At 39.5% G+C, this 15,946-nt stretch overlaps 1 protein-coding gene and 1 long non-coding RNA gene across 7 annotated transcripts in view; one reads left to right on the top strand and one right to left on the bottom strand.

The window, feature by feature from the left end:
• The window catches only part of LOC116055392 (transcription factor COE3), a 67,412-nt gene extending 58,231 nt beyond the window's left edge, over nt 1–9,181 (bottom strand). For all 6 annotated transcript variants that reach the window (XM_035992318.1, XM_035992321.1, XM_035992319.1 and 3 more), the window contains exons 1-6: nt 8,515–9,181; nt 8,070–8,226; nt 7,716–7,779; nt 7,372–7,427; nt 5,440–5,513; nt 3,669–3,737 (exon numbers count right to left, since the gene is read on the bottom strand). In XM_035992318.1, the coding sequence (XP_035848211.1) occupies nt 3,669–3,737; nt 5,440–5,513; nt 7,372–7,427; nt 7,716–7,779; nt 8,070–8,226; nt 8,515–8,645 (551 nt within the window). In that variant the 5' untranslated portion in view covers nt 8,646–9,181. The remainder of the gene's footprint in view (nt 1–3,668; nt 3,738–5,439; nt 5,514–7,371; nt 7,428–7,715; nt 7,780–8,069; nt 8,227–8,514) is intronic.
• A 151-nt stretch (nt 9,182–9,332) lies between these two features.
• LOC116055400 lies at nt 9,333–15,368 on the top strand. The gene is made up of 3 exons (XR_004106281.2): nt 9,333–9,424; nt 10,983–11,116; nt 13,689–15,368. It is a non-coding gene; the product is annotated as an uncharacterized LOC116055400 (long non-coding RNA).
• The last annotated feature ends 578 nt before the right edge of the window (nt 15,369–15,946 follow it).

Here is a 15,946-nt window from a genome sequence, read left to right as displayed (position 1 = left end):
GTAAACAACTTGACAACAAGTCAAGTGCACTCTGGGAAATGACCTCGTAGGTGTTCCACAAATAAACGATAAGGCAAAGTCATTTAGAAAATACAGGCTCACTAATGAGGGACATAACAGAAAGCTAAGCAAAATTTACATTAGGCCAAAATTTAATCGCATTAACACACGAACAGGTGCGGTGAGGCCTTTATAAATGAGCTAAATGAATAAAAGCCTCCCACAGCACAACCATGTGTGCTGACCAAAAAAAAAAGACAAGGGGGAGAAATAAGGGAAAAAACAAGTCAATGTCATGAATAATTCAGTGGCTGGGCTGCACTCCAAAGGTCAGTGCTCTTTGACCTTTGTGACAGGAAGTGAAAGGGAGTGCCGTAGCCGCTGGAATAAATGGAGCTGACATGTTAAGATCTGGTCCAGAGTCCGTTTGTGAATGGCAGCGTAAATTGACACAAGATGTTAAACTGTATCAACATACATTCAATTTAAAATTCATATATGGGTAGAATACACATTGATAACGCATTCTCTCTCTTTTGGTCTCGATTCTACTTGCATAAATTGCTCTGGGTTCTCAGAGTAAAATGTGACCTTTGAACCCTGACACGCAGAATGAGTCATTTTCTATCCTCTTTCAACAACATGTGCTGTCTTATTACAAAATCCATGTGTAAGCCTGAACAATGTATCTAATCTTTCACACAAGAGAAGACAAAGTCAATATGCAAGAGAGTGAAGACAGATACCAGACCAGGAGAGTCATCGCAAATTGAGTTATGTTTGGCTATACACTACATGCACTGTAAATGGGAAAACCATCTAATCAGATATTGGGTACCTCATCACTATAATTCTAAAGACTCAAATTACCGACTGCATAAACCTACACCCCCACTTACTTTAAGGCACCATTAACTTATAAATGTGACATCTGTAGCACTGCTGGATTTATAAAGGGGAGAGATGATTATACTGAACTGCAAAGCGATGCAGTCATAGCAAAAGTGCTTCAATTAGTCACAAAATAAATGTACTGTTTTTTGTATTTAATGTAAGCACCAACTGACTTTGAAATGTTTTGTTTTTTTTCTTGAAAAAGTACACGCGCACTATTGAAACACAATAGACTTTTTTTGTAGGACTGAATATGTACTGACTTTCCCAAACGATGTTTGATATGACACATATAAACCCACTCAAATGCAACAAAAATAGGACCTTTCTTCATCCAAAAAGAAGTATGAATAATGCAAGGGCATCAAATGTAAGTGCTGAAATATTTAAAGACCAAGCAGCGCTGAAACTTTGTGACAGCTGTTGGGCCTATATCTAACCAACCTTTTTTTTAAGAGAATCCTTCCTCTTCAAAAATCTGAGTGAAAATCTGTATCAAAACTCTGAGAGAAAATAGGGTAAACAGATGTCTGGCTTGACCGCAGGAAAATAGGACACATTTGGAATGATAAGTTTCCCAAACTCCGTTGGATATGCCAGATCCATGGGAACGCCAGTTAATGTCTTGCTAGATGCCAGCTAGCTGTGTGTGCTTTCCCCTCTTACCATCTGGGAAAATGTTACAGCGAATGAACGCCATCAATGATTCACTCCAAATCTGTTTCTTAAGGTTCGGCCATGCTACTGTTTCTCTAGGAAATGTGGCAGTGCTAGCTGGTTTTAATACTGTAATCGTAGACAGATGAGACATGCCTGATTCAACAATCAAACCTCTACTCTAGGTTTATGTCACTCAACTATGTTCTACTCAATTGGAAATAATCAGTTTCTGCCAGCAGCGACCGCAACACAGGTGCCTGTAATGATGTGCATGAGAAAATGACAGATGTAACAGAAATGGCTGTAAAACATGGAAGCTTTAACTAAAAGCTTACCCATATGCACAGCGGGAAAAGTCAAGTAATTGTGGTAAATAGTCTTGCGTAGCAAGCCTACAGTGTGCTCTGGCCATGTCCGTAACTCTTACTAAACCCTGCAACCTTTCACAAGCACCCCTCTCCCTCAGTCACTGGGAACCTGTGTGGGTCTGTTGGGGTGAACTGACGGGCTCATAGTTACGACATGGAGACAATGGGAGGGTCTAATGAGGAACATATGCTTTTGTGTTTCAACAGAGCCGCTCATTGTGCAAGGAAAGGGATACTCTACTCCTATTCAGACTCGTCACAATGAAAATCCGAGCCCTCCCTGAGCCAGTTGAGCTTACAATATCTATCCGCTTCTTTTTTCCCTGTTCTTTTTTTCCCACCCCTCTTTCTTGACTTTAATTCACCATGCATTCATTTTGCTTATTGTACTTATGTTACATGTTTTGTCCTGCAGATTGAAGAACAATGGTGTGCGAAACTCTAAGCAGTAAAAGGCAGCAGAGCGACACAAAGCAAACATGAAAGCAGCGGAAATTAAGCAAAGTAGACGTCTCAAGTTATATGTTAATGTACGTCCCTTCACTTACAAATGCACTTGACTAATAAATTAAGCGCTCTGCTTGGTCCCAGATACAGCAAAAAAACCTCCGTAATTTTTCTCGTATGCACTGTGAGCGTCAAGCATAAAAATATAAACAACATACAAGCTGCATGCATGGGTATGAGGATGGTCACGCTCGTGTGTTGGTGTTGTGTTTGTGTCCTAGTCTGTGTGTGTGTGTGTATCTACGTGTGTCTGTGTGAATTTGAGTTCAGACAGCAGTAGCTCTGGTAATCCATCCAGGCTCCCAGGGCAGCCAGCTCCTACTTCCTGATGCATGAGAAGCCGCTGGAGTGGAGTGGCAGCAACAACTGCTCAGCCCTATTTGATTACTAATAAGAGAGTTGTCCCCTCTGTCAGATACCAGGCATTCTCCACTAAGCAAACAGTGATTCCGGCTAGTCAAACATTAGCATTGCTGTCTCTCCCTACTACGTGGTGAGAGTTACATTGAGATCGACGCTCAAACTACACCCCCTACCTCACCCCTATATCCACCACGCACATACACACACTAAACTACCTAAACATATTCACACTGACCAGGACATATAGTTTTAAAGTGTGAGAAAAATGTCAATGCCTGAAAGAAGACCATTTATTCTCCCTCTTTAGAAGGTGATGAAGGTAATATAAATGTGGCAGATGTAACTTCCCTGAAGGTGCAGAACAAAACAGCAGACATAAAATCTTTATCCCTTCTAAAACAAAACTTTAATGGTGTCTAGCTCACAGCTAACTTGAGAGCAGGAAACAGTCAATGAAAAACAACTATTGACAGTGTAAGCATCACTGTCGCAAACAAAGAAGGGAAGCCAGCCAAATAAATGTGAAGTTGCCTAAGCTAATTAGGTGTATTCCCAGCATGATCCTCTAGTGATTGAACCACCTGTGATTGAACAAACCCTATCCAGGTGGTGACCGCCCCTCGGTGCACAGGTACCTGGGAAAGACGCCCCTCAGCCACTCACAGAATCACCCACAGTTCCCACACTGTAGGCTATAAGATGCAAGTCAGCCCAACTGGGCCGTTTGGCACACCGGGAGGGAACTCATTTGTTCACAAGCTCATCCATGTGCCTGCTCATCCTCTCAGTCACTCATCCATTTAGTCACTCAGGCACTCACTCATTTACTTACTCATTCCCCGTTCACAAACACAGAAGAAGCTGCACACAGCCTACCTGTCAATGATCACAGGGTCTGATGGAGTCTCGTTCCTGTTTCCACAGCTTTTCTTGTCACAGCATCGGCTGTTGGAACATAGACAGTGTGTTTCAGAACAAGCAATACTTTGCTAAATAAATAAAAATAAATAAATAATGCACACAAAACCACATACATTTATTAAGTGCCTTGGAGTGGTTTTGATATTGGGGGGAGGGGGATGCCATGAGATTTCCTTCACTCAATCTATCCATTCCATTGATGCTGATGGCTGATAAAAAATGGTGAAAACAACATGTTGTGTTGTTTGGCTTAGTGTTGGAGGGGAGGGGAGTGGGGATTGGGCCAGGAGGCAGGGGAGTCACTTTTCACAGCTTCAGCTTTTGTTTACCTCTAATTGCCAAGCTGCTATTTCTGAGGGAGATGCAAGGTGCCACCCTCAACCAATATTTCTGCAGGGCATTTATCAATTATGGCCTCAAAAGCACTAATCTATCTTCCACCACATGTTTCAGCCATCTCCCCCCCTAAGCCTATAGCTAGCCGCCTTTCACTTCTTTGATTGAGACTTGAATCAAAACTGCAAAAATAAACAAATACATCATCCTAGCTTCCATTTGAAATGAAAACATATAAACATATGTGAATAAGATTGATTTATGCCATATGGTGCAGAACGAAAAACAAAGATTTTGTGCAAAGCTACTGTCAGTCAACCATACGTTATTTAAATATGTCTGATTTACATGACTTTCTAGCAGCAGTAATAAAGATATGCTTTTATAGCTAAGGCGCTGCAGTGTATTAGAGCACAAATATAATTCAAAAACTATATGTATTACATGCCTAAAGAGTAAGATAAGATATCAAAAGATTATTCTTATTACAACTGTTCTTATTATGTATATCTTCTTATCTGATAATAGTTCTTTATTCAGCAGCAAAACGCACTTCCTCTTGACAAAAAAAAAATATTACCTCTAGAGCACGAGCATATTCAACGTGTCACAAATAAGTGATGGATGCATGTATAAATTGAGCGTGAGTGATGAGTTTATGCATGGAAAAAGACAAATCATTCTCAGCTCTCATGCTGCACTTGCTCTCAACCAGTAACTTGAACAATGCACCGGTGCAACAAAGGAGAGGTTAACCGACAGTATCCAAATTCAATGTTCACAAAGCTCATGCTGAGCTCAACAATAACAACAAAAGACATTTTTCCTGTTAGTATCAATGACACCGCTGAATAGCAGCGCAATATGAGAGGTTGAGATTTATGTGGTTAAATGACGCTAAAAGGCTCGCTGATCATTGTTGACAGGTGGGATCAACTGAGAACCGACTCTGTGCTAAAAAGAAGAAAAAAAAACTGATACATGGCATGCAACGTCTATGCATAACTTAACAGAAAACACATTGTCTCTGGCAGGCTTAAATGATGACATACAATTCTTAGAATATAAAAATAAATAAGCTAAAAATTAAAAAACATAACTTATGTTCTGTGTCACTGACTGTTTATTATACATTCAATTTCCCTTCACTGAAAAAGACAGTCAATTCATTCTCACTGTCATATTCATATTCACATCAAAGTTGAATCACATCATATCAAAGTTAGAAATGACAGCAGCTTTCTCTCTCTGTGGTTGCTGAAGGACCACAGGACAGTGTGGATTGCTGCATCACATCATGAGTGTCAAAACTTATTGAAGGGGACTGAATTACTTTTTGCCTGGATCTGCAAAATGGACAGAGCAAAAAAAATAAAAGAAAATTGCTTACCTGCACATAATTTCATGGGTAAGAAGAACTCTGCACATTTCTGGATTCTTGTCTTGGCCCTCATAAATTATGGCCTTTGAAAGGAAATGAGATGGAAATAAATTGAAAACACAGTCATGTCTTAAACACATATTAATTCACATACATTCACAAATAATTAGACTAACATATCAGCTATTTTTGCACACAATTAAATAAATCAGGGCATGAATACACATGATCTTGGGACAACAGAATATATTAGAAGAGTGCAAAGGCTAAGTAAGAAATATGTTTAAGATGATCACAGCACACAACAATATCCCAGTGTTATAAATTATAATAATTCATACAAACATCAATAGCATCTACCTAAATAAAAAATTACAAAAATAACTATGGCTAATAATAATAATACCAACAGTATGTCTAGTGCAGTAATAATAACACATCTAATTATAAAATGAATGGTAATGATTACGGTGATAATAATAATATATTGTGTTTTTTTTTTTATTAATCTAGATAATATCCTGTGGCTCAGAGAGACAGACAGAGAAAGAGAGAAAGACAGAGAGATTTTCATAAGGAGAGATCCAATAGAAGTGTCATCAATATGCTTATAATCTGGGGATATTTGGGGGAAAGTGTTAATGGGCAATCTGTTGTTTATTTTGAGCCGCTAACAATGATCTTTCTGTGGATAAAAAGCGGTGTCTGGCGGTACGGTTGAGTAATTTTTGAGCATTGGCTGAAACAGATGGCGTGGAGCTATCAGTTCTGCCGCTCTTCTCTCCCTCCCTCGATCCCTCCCTCCTTCTTCCATTTCTAAGGATAGACACTTCACTCCCTCGTATTGAAAAGGCACCAAGTGTAAACGCAGGCAAAACACCACATTATTGACAAATTACTTAAAACAAAATAACAGAAATACAATCAAATACATAGCGTGATATTTATTTAATGTTTTAAAGGAGTTGATGATTTTTATGATATTTTTTTTTTTTTCTGGCACGCGTGAGGCCAATATGAGAGAGTGACTTTGAAAAAGTGACATATCTGAACCAGGTCGCATCACTCGCTCGCTTTTTAAAGCTGTCCTACTTGACCTGGTGTATTTTCTTTCTTTTTCTTTTTTTATTCTAGGAAAGGGGCGATTATCTATATTGGTTTGATTTATGTCGCTGTTTGCAGCTGTAGAAACAGAAATCCATAAATTGCTTGTTCTGCGTCATTGACTCGGATCATTCGCACAGGAATGTTGTCTGTGACCAGTGGCTCAGGCTCCACGGCTCTATTCAGAAGGCTCTACCTAAACCCTCTATTTCATAACAAAACACGAGGTAGAGAGCTGAAATAAGGATGTCTGATTTTATTCCCCAAATTATAATTACCTTTACAAATCTTTTTTTGTTGGCTTCAAATGAGCATTCAGAATTAATAATAATATTTCGTGCGATGCTCTCTGGGTTAAAAGTCACTTAAATGTTTGTGAAGAAGATAAGTGAAATGCACCTCAGCAAAAATATTAGTATTAATATTTATAAATATAATACTTGATGCATTTTTTTTAAATATATGTTTAGAGCGTCACCTCTGACTCTTTGCAGGAAAGTCAAATCAGATCATATGGAGCAGACGTAGTGTTTAAATTTTAATGTGAGCCTACCAAGAAGCCTAACTAAATTGACTTAAGAGTCTTGCAATATGATACTGTATGGCCAAATGTAAACAGTTAAAATGGAAGCTGTCTCTTCTTGTTACACCGGTAATTTGATTTTATTTTGTGCCACATCTTCCATTTTGCAAGCAGATTTTTTTTTTTTAAACCGTGTGGTGCATGCATCTCAGGGGTGACGATTTGCACGGCGTGTTAAGGTTTTGCACAAGTGAACCATGGATGTGAGCAGGGTTTGCACTGTGTGCGTAGAAACAAGTGTAACAGCAGCTTACCTGCTTCGTCATGGAATCGATTAACCGTATGTAAAGATCCTGTTCTGTTCTGACGCCTGGGGAGAGAAAAAGGAGACCACTTGTGAGTTTTGAGGAATTGTGGGCAATAAATAAAATTAAAAAAAGAAAGTCCTTCAAAAAAAAAAGTTTAAGAACTTGCAATGAAAAAATATAAATAGTTCAGACAGTGAGTACATTAATAAAATTATCAGACTGTTTTTATTAGTATTATTGTTATCATCATTATTAGGCTATGAGGCTTTATGTGGCTTTATGCAGACAGGCAAACTCAAGTTTGATATATTTGAATGTGTTTGCAAAATATTAAAGACAGTTTAACTCACCATTGCTGTACAATAACTGTAGTTTGTAATGAATCCCATTGTTAGTTTTTTCACTGGTTGGTTCCTGCAGAAGACAACAGTTTGTGAAAATCAACATCAACAGAACAACTGTCCATTATCACCACCACATGTCTGTGTTGACAAAAAAATATGTATAGTTTCTGTGCAAAAGAAGAGAAATAGCTTTAGTTGTTAAAACGACTCTGTCATCAATGAATTGAGTTTAAAAAAAAAAAATCAATATTACACGTGACTTCCCCTTAGTAACCCATTGCCATTTCAGAGAACATAATTTTGATACATGTGCTGATTATGTTACAGGGGTGCACGAATTTTCTAAAATACACCGCTTACTTTTTCTTTCTCCACAAAGTCCACAAAAGCTGTCCTTTCGATCTCCACGGGCTGACCCTGCCTGTCATACAGCGCCAGGACGAAATGGAAAAAATTGGATTTTCTGAGGTTGGAAGGGGGCTGCTTTTCATAATGTGCCCGTGCCAAGCCGACACCACTGCGGGGAGAAAACAAGAGACCATCTCGGTTAAGCACCGGACACCGGGGATACTAGATGATGGAGAAGCTGATGGAAACATTGGAGATGCAGAAGCACGCTTGAGTACGGGGGAGATTTCTTGATTTGTCACAATAATGGGTAATCTGATGTAATGAAAGAAGGGAAAGCCGAAGGGGGGGCATTTATTGGGAGACCGTAATTGATACAGAGTATTCAGGGGATTGAGGGGTCGATATGATGAGGAGGGAATGCGTGAGAAAAATCAGATGCTTTTGGCATGCGTACCTTTGGGCGGCTGTGTTTGCATCCACCACCCCAGCTGTGTGCATCCAGGAGCGGACCGAGTTCAGTCCACCGAGCGGTTCCTCCTTCATCGTCGTCCCACCCCGCGGTATAGTTTCCTGAATTCCAAACATTTAGCACAATTTGCGTGAAAAGAGCCTCCTGCGAAATTAGGGAAATAAACGTCCAAGCGTGTTATCCTTTAGGGTTTTTATCACGAGATAAGTAGTGAGAGCCGATTCAGACTTGCGAGGGAAAACCCGGTCCACAGGTCTTGCCTCCCTCTTCAGTCCGTCCGATGTGAACAAATCTCAAAGTGCCGTACTTAGTTAGAGCGGTATCCACAGACTGGAAAAGTGAATTGTTCAATAGACAAGATTTTTTGTGTTGCTATTGTTCCTCTTTGTTTTTTTTTTTTGTGCTATTCACAGAAAAATCGATGGCAGTTGTTTGTGTTTGTGGGTGATGCTGCTCTCAAAGTGCCCACATCCCTGAAGCACCGCATCCAAAACCTTCAGGACTTCTTGTTGAATAAAAAACCCACTCCTGAAAAGGTGCTGCTGCTTCTCCACAAGACAAACACAGGCAAAGGCTGATCACCAGTGGAGGTGTTCCTAGTACACAGGAGAGGTGGATAAGGGGCCCTTTCGCGTCGTGCAGGATGGATGGGAACATGCAAAACTAAGCCCTCTTTCCCCGAGGACTGAAATCTTTCCCGGGAGCCAAAACTCTAAACCCACGGGAGAGGCGCTGTCAGAATATGACGCTGAAGGGGCGTGGTTTTGCCCAAATATGGAGCTCTGACGGTTCCTGTCAAGCAGTGGCGCTCCTCTGTACGGGTACAGCCCTATAGTGCAGCAGGCTGAGAACACTCTTTCGCTCCACTTTTCCTCTTGCTTAGGCCCTATATGTGGTGAGTTTGATTTTTTTAATGATATGGAAAATTCAACCGGGTGTAACCATCACACATAATGAGAAAAATTAAATAAATAAAAAAAAAAATTCATTGCTTATTATTTTAGCTGGTCTAATGATTGCAATTTCCGTGATTAGTTTATTATATTGGATTAAAATGAATAGTATTTGACATAATTATTCGATTAAATTTGTTATCACTATTACAAATTGACTTGATGCGATTGTTTGTTCACTAATGTATCGGAAGCATCTCAATAGCTGTGTAAATACAGGGCATAAATCATATTTCACAAATGGCAGATCATGTTTCTTCACAGAACTTAATGTTATATTTCAATTGTGCATTTTTAACTCTACGCTGCGGGTTATTTCATCGTAGCCTAATTAAAATGCCATTAATCTAACGCTGATTTCAGAGAATCAGACATGATTATAAATCTATTAATTTACATTCACTTTTCATTGAGAATGTTTAACAACGGATGATTGACTTTCAATTGATTGACTGTGTAGCCATGTCCTATATCGCAGAGCGGAGGATTTCTTTAGCCTATGTATTATGGTAAACATAACGTGGAAAAAAGTTTGAAAATCAGTTTCCTATGTGAAAACAAATCAATCCCATCGCTGTGCCATTTACAGAAGATAAAGTCAGATCTTCTGACCTCTTTTTATGGGCTAAAAATCAGAGCCACCGTGTCTCATGACATTAAACAAACTTCAGGAAATCCATGGTTCTGTGTCTTCTTTATTTCATGCACGTCCTGTAAAATCTGTAATAATCAGAAACATCTTAATCATTTTTAAAGGGCCAACTGCCTACATGTCCGACTCTGTCCGAGAGGGGCAAGCAAGCAATTCGGTTCATTAGTGGTGAAAAGTAGGAGAGGATGGAGGGAGAGAGGGGAGGGTGCGAGGAAGAGAGATGTGTGCTATATCCTGAGCAATCTATCTAGCTGGTGCTGAGGGTTAATAGCTGCTGCCAAAGATAAGTGAATTATAAGCTGTTGCTTTCACCTCTACACAATCTATTGCCAAATTGCCCAGTCACAAAATGAGGGTGTGGATGTGTATTTGTTTTATTATTATTATTGAAGAGAAATCCAAGTTTCAATTTGTGAAAAAAAAATATCAGGAAAAACTCTAAGGGGGCCCTTTGTAAAAATGTTATCTTTTTTTTCTCTTAGATGAAACAAACCGAGACGCATGTTGTAAATGTTTTTGTCTGTTCTACCGAGATTGCAAATATCTTTTTTGCACAGAACTCACTGCTTTTTTTTTTTTTTTGCACACTTTCAAGTCGCTTATTAGAACTTAACCCCTGATTACACGCACCAAGGCGATTTAAATCTGATTATCAAATTAGGAGACTTTGAGACAAATCCTCTTAGATCTGATACTGTTGACTGGAGAAGGAAAATGGATCCCCACACCCGTCACGTAGGTAACGATGCTGTCCTGAAAGGGAGTTTTAAACCGTATTTGACAACAAATGCAGCTGCCCCGCTATTTCAGAAGATATTAGAGGAAAATGAATGCAAATCTGTGTGCAGGAGCCATCTGGACGTGGAGAGGGAGTCAGCTGCTCCACACACTGAGGCGCGGAGCCTGAATCCGTCTCAGCTCATTCTGTGGGATCATCTGCGTGGTGGGCTTACACCGTGGAAAATGCGCTCTCCATCATTAGGTGAAATGTTAGCATCAAAATAAAAGAAAATGTTGATCCCCGTTTGTTTTAGTGGTTTCGTGCATGGAAACTTTGCACGGGCGTGGATTTAGAGGATCTTAGTCACAATTTATTATTTCTCATTAAAAAAAAAAGCTTGTCTCTCAACTGCACGCTGGAGGTAAGTGGTGGGTGACAAGCAGGGAAAAAAGTGAAAACTCTTTGCCTCATCTCTACATCTGGGCCGCATTGAGCCAGGCTGAATGCTCGTTTAAATGACCGGTTGATGACACGGGGGGGCTGTTATCTCATTCTTCTATTCAGAGGCCACAGTGAATGAACCCCTACAGATTTAGGCCTGACCATTGATATAAAAGCAAACTCCTCGGGACGAGTGGCTCCCAGTACAAATGTACACGGTGACTTGGAAGACCTCCCGTCTCGACGGGACGAGCCTCCTCCGTATTGAGGGTGACGTCTTCTTTTTTTGTGTGAATTTACGGGGCGAGGCCCTCATGATCTCCTTAAATTTGCATGTAAATGGCGACATCAGCCTATACGCGTGCCAGGGGCCAGCGGGCCTCCCAGATGTCAAGGCAAAGTCAATCAGCCGGCCGCTGTCCAGCTGTCCATCGATGCACTTTATTGGGACAACACTTTCATTATGCTCACCTGCATTGTTTCCTAATGAATTGATTGGCAAAAAGGGTTGAAAAAAGAAATCTTATTAGCACTCACCAAGCAAGTTCGCTCACGGCTTTATCACAGAGGTTGTTTTAAAGTGATATTTTTTTCGATTAAATATTAATCAAATACGCCTACAGTTACGCATCACTCCAAACTCCAGATGGAACAAATAGGCAGTCAGCCCACTTATTGTTTACAACAAGTCAACCACAGTCTATATTATTCCATTGTTTAGACATATTACATTTTGAGTATGGTTGAACTTAATAATTATTTATTTACTTAGGCCTATTTATTAATCTGTAGGCCTATGTGACGTGCTACCGCGCGAAAAAAAAAACTAGCTCTGTGAGGTGTAGGCTACAGCCTTTGTTTAAAAATTCACATCACTTGTAGCTGTTTCATAAAATGAACTGTTAAACTTGTGCAATGTCATTTTTTTCATAAGTGGGGTAAATAAGACATTATTTATAATTGTTTGATTTTTTTTATGAAATGAAATTAGTAAAATGCTCAATACCTCATTACCGTGAAAGCCTCCTTGCAAACTTTGTTTCCAGAAACTATTAACGTTAAAGGCCTAATAAATGCACGAGCGTCATTCGATATGACATATTCAAATATCATATTAAAATACAGTTTGCACGTTGTTTTTAATTATAGGGGTAAGACACAAATGGCCAAGAGTGATGAGATCAATCATGTAGGTTATTCGTGTCAAGTAGTTATAGCTGATAGACGGACAGCGCCCCTCGTTGGTTACACTTGAGATCATTGAGTCGATATGAGGCAGCTGTGACAAGATAGCTAAATCTCAACATAGGTTGATCTAACACCCCCCACCACAGCCAACTGAGCGGCCAAAAAAAAATCTTGTTTATGTCCAGGACTAATTATCTCAAATAATAAAACAAAATTTAGCGAGAGAATTCTCCAAAAAAATATGATTAGGCTAAAAATACATATTTATAGAACTAAACGATTAAGGAGAGTAAAGCGTATTACTGTTTTGAACGCGGTAAAATGTCTTAAAAATAAATTGTCACACAAGCCACATTATTATTACTATTATTATTATTATTATTATTATTATGGTATTATTATAATTGTTATTATCACTAATATAGTATTTCTATTGTTGTTGTTATTATTATTATTATTATTATTATTATTATTATTATTAGACTAGTATACAATCCACGTGTGTTGATGCGTCTGTAGGACTGTGTCAAACAAACACAAGCACATTATCTGACACACAGCTGGTGTGACCTCACATTTCGTCACTAACTTCTGTCAGAGTGCTCATGTTAATTGTGTGCAGTGGTGAGTTCTGTCAAGGGCATTGCCCGTGCGCACAATTTGCATTTCCATTCTGCTGTGGAAATGATGAGAGAGTTTCTGCGCGGTTTAGAGCCTCGCGGCGCAGTCTGTGGGCGAATTACATTTAAAGAAGGCGAGAGAAATTAAATAAGAAACCGAGACCACTTCAGGGCTATTAACATCTAATATATCCCCTGGAAATTTAGACCAAAATACACATGACCAAATATCCAGCATACCTTCGCTCTTATGCAGCCCCGTCTTGATTGCGTCCATCACGGCTTTGAATAGGCCTGTCTAAAATTCTTTATTTAAAAAAGTTATCACGCCGCCTCACATTTCTCAGTGGCATTGATGGAAATGAGGTAAATGTGATTATTCAGCTCTAAATCGGAACATATTAACGTAGGCGCCCTAATACCAAACGGTCTGTGACACTCAGAAAAACGGTGCAAAAAATCTGACTTTAAAGGTCATTTGAAAACCTCATCAGTAAGTATGATATGGGCACATGTTGCATCGGGCAATGTGGCCTCCAAAACGGGAGGCATCAGCTTTAACCTTGTATTTTTATTTTTTTCAGCGCGCATGTGCGTGTGCATGGCCACACAGGCAGCAGCCTTTCCCTCAATACTCAAGAGAACTTTAATTTGCCTGTTGACCCCTGTGATGGAGCTATACTGCCAGCTCAAAGTGATACTGCCCCACCTACAGGAGTCCAATAATTCTCAAGTCCCTCACATCAAGTGTATATTTTTCTACATGTTGCATCAGTGCATCTAATTTACTATCCTTAAAGTAATACAAATTTGATGGTGATTGGCAAGGTGTCTCATACTGTATATGAGAAATGCGGTACAATTCATTATCACTCTACAGAATTTGGATTTTTAGTCAGAGATCCTTATTAATATTGAACTGTGTTACTATTAACAGAAATGTTAATTATGATGTCAAGACGGAGAGAGTCAAGGTGAAAGCTGCACAGCAATAGCTAAAAATAATCCATGCCAGCCAGAGTACAGTATGATCCTGCAGAGGAGTGTTAATGGCAAGGGACCTTTTTGCTGCAACAAAGAGGTGGAAAAGAGGAAGTAAATGAATTAGAGTACAAGCCAGTTTTTGTCTTTGTTTCATCCACACTTGTCCTGTCCTTATTTTCCAACCTCTCCCTTTTCCTTGCTATTGGAAGTGCTGCAAATTGTATAATGCTGGTCTTTGTTCTACAGAGTCAAGCCACATGAATAGCTGTCCTGAGCACACACAAAAACACACTGACAAACTGATCATCTTAAAAAAGCAACGCCCTGGTGCTCACTTGGCCTACTTTCCACGGCAGCACTGGGACGTGGGAAGAGGAATAGAATTCAGGGGAGGATGTTCTTGCACTCTGGGAAACATCCAGTATAGCAAGTGTGATGCACATAAACATAGCCTTTGCATTGTCAACCTTAGACCGCATTTGCCCCAGATAACTAGTCCCCATGTGCTAGACTATTCTCTTTGACTTTGCAATTGAAATCCTAAGAAGATTATGCCAAAGCTAAAAGAGGCAAACTCCAGGGTGGGATTTCAATTGTCAAGTCCTGCTGGATTTTATAGCATTATGACATATAGTACACCATCTGTTACACTTCCTGTGACTAGGTCTACGTCTGCACAAGTGGAGCCTATTGATGTGAACATCATTACAACTAAGACCTATATGGTTTTGAATGGACAGCAATATTCAATCACCAATATTGTTCTTTATACACTCTGTATTATACACAGATGTATGGCTAAGCACGGGGGGGGTCTCCAGGTTACAAAACACAAGGGTAAATTAGGAAGGTGCAGTGAAAGTAACCACTCCTAACTTTAGCTAAACAGACTTCCTGAAGCGCTAGATAATCTAGGGCTTCTATGTACACCGCCTAACCAAATGTCGACATCTGCGAGGGTGTGCATAAAGAAAAGCTCCTCAGAGAAACGGGGATAATAATCTTAGTTCCCCTCACCTTCAGTTTGCCCATAGGGGTTTAAAAAGGAGATGAAGAAATCCTATGTAAACATGCCAAGTCAAATTTTCACTTGAAATGTGACATGGAGGCAAAGGCCAACCTTGGTGCATCACTAATGTGGTTCCACACATGAGTTTTCAGTGCCCCTGGATGTAAACAATTGATGTATTCAGTCTGTGGTTTGAGCAGTGACTCACTTTGCACCCTTAGTATGTTTGAACATCTTTTTATCCACGACTGTACGTTTAGTGCATAGGTGAAGAGCCCAAAGAAGTCAACACAAAGCTTGTACACAATCACAATCTCTGTACTCAATGGCTTCCATTAAAGTGAGTTTTGCTCTCCTGAGAAACATACAAAGTTTGAGCATCTGTTCCATCATGTAGTCTTTGTTGAGAAATGAAATATTGAACTGATCTAGTGTACCGTGAATGTTTCACTCACATAGTGATTAGACAGACTGGAGAGGCAAGACATTGCAGCACTTTACACTCTACTTGAATATACTGTATGTGTTGTTCTTGCCTTTAAGTGTTTTATACACCAGTCTATATTGCTGTTAGAAAATGGTTATAATTGTTGCTTTAATTAGGCTTAACATGCACGTTTAATTCTAGTACATACTAACACACATGCAAATTTAAATGCATGTTATGAATACGTGTGCACAAACACAGTCATCCACTGAACAAAATGAGCATTATGAGCGTAGTCCGGCTGATAGTGCACATCAATTTAATTGAAAAACAAAAAACTCAAATTAGAGTTTTGGTTTTATGATTCAATTATGAACTTGGTGGAATCTGTTCTTATACTTTATGTTACTGTGCACCATATA

This window comes from Sander lucioperca, chromosome 15 (genome assembly GCF_008315115.2).
Source record: "Sander lucioperca isolate FBNREF2018 chromosome 15, SLUC_FBN_1.2, whole genome shotgun sequence".
In the NCBI taxonomy this organism is placed as follows: Eukaryota; Metazoa; Chordata; class Actinopteri; order Perciformes; family Percidae; genus Sander; species Sander lucioperca.
The sequence above is the reverse complement of the archived record's forward strand: the minus strand, read 5'-3'. Positions and strand labels throughout refer to the sequence as shown.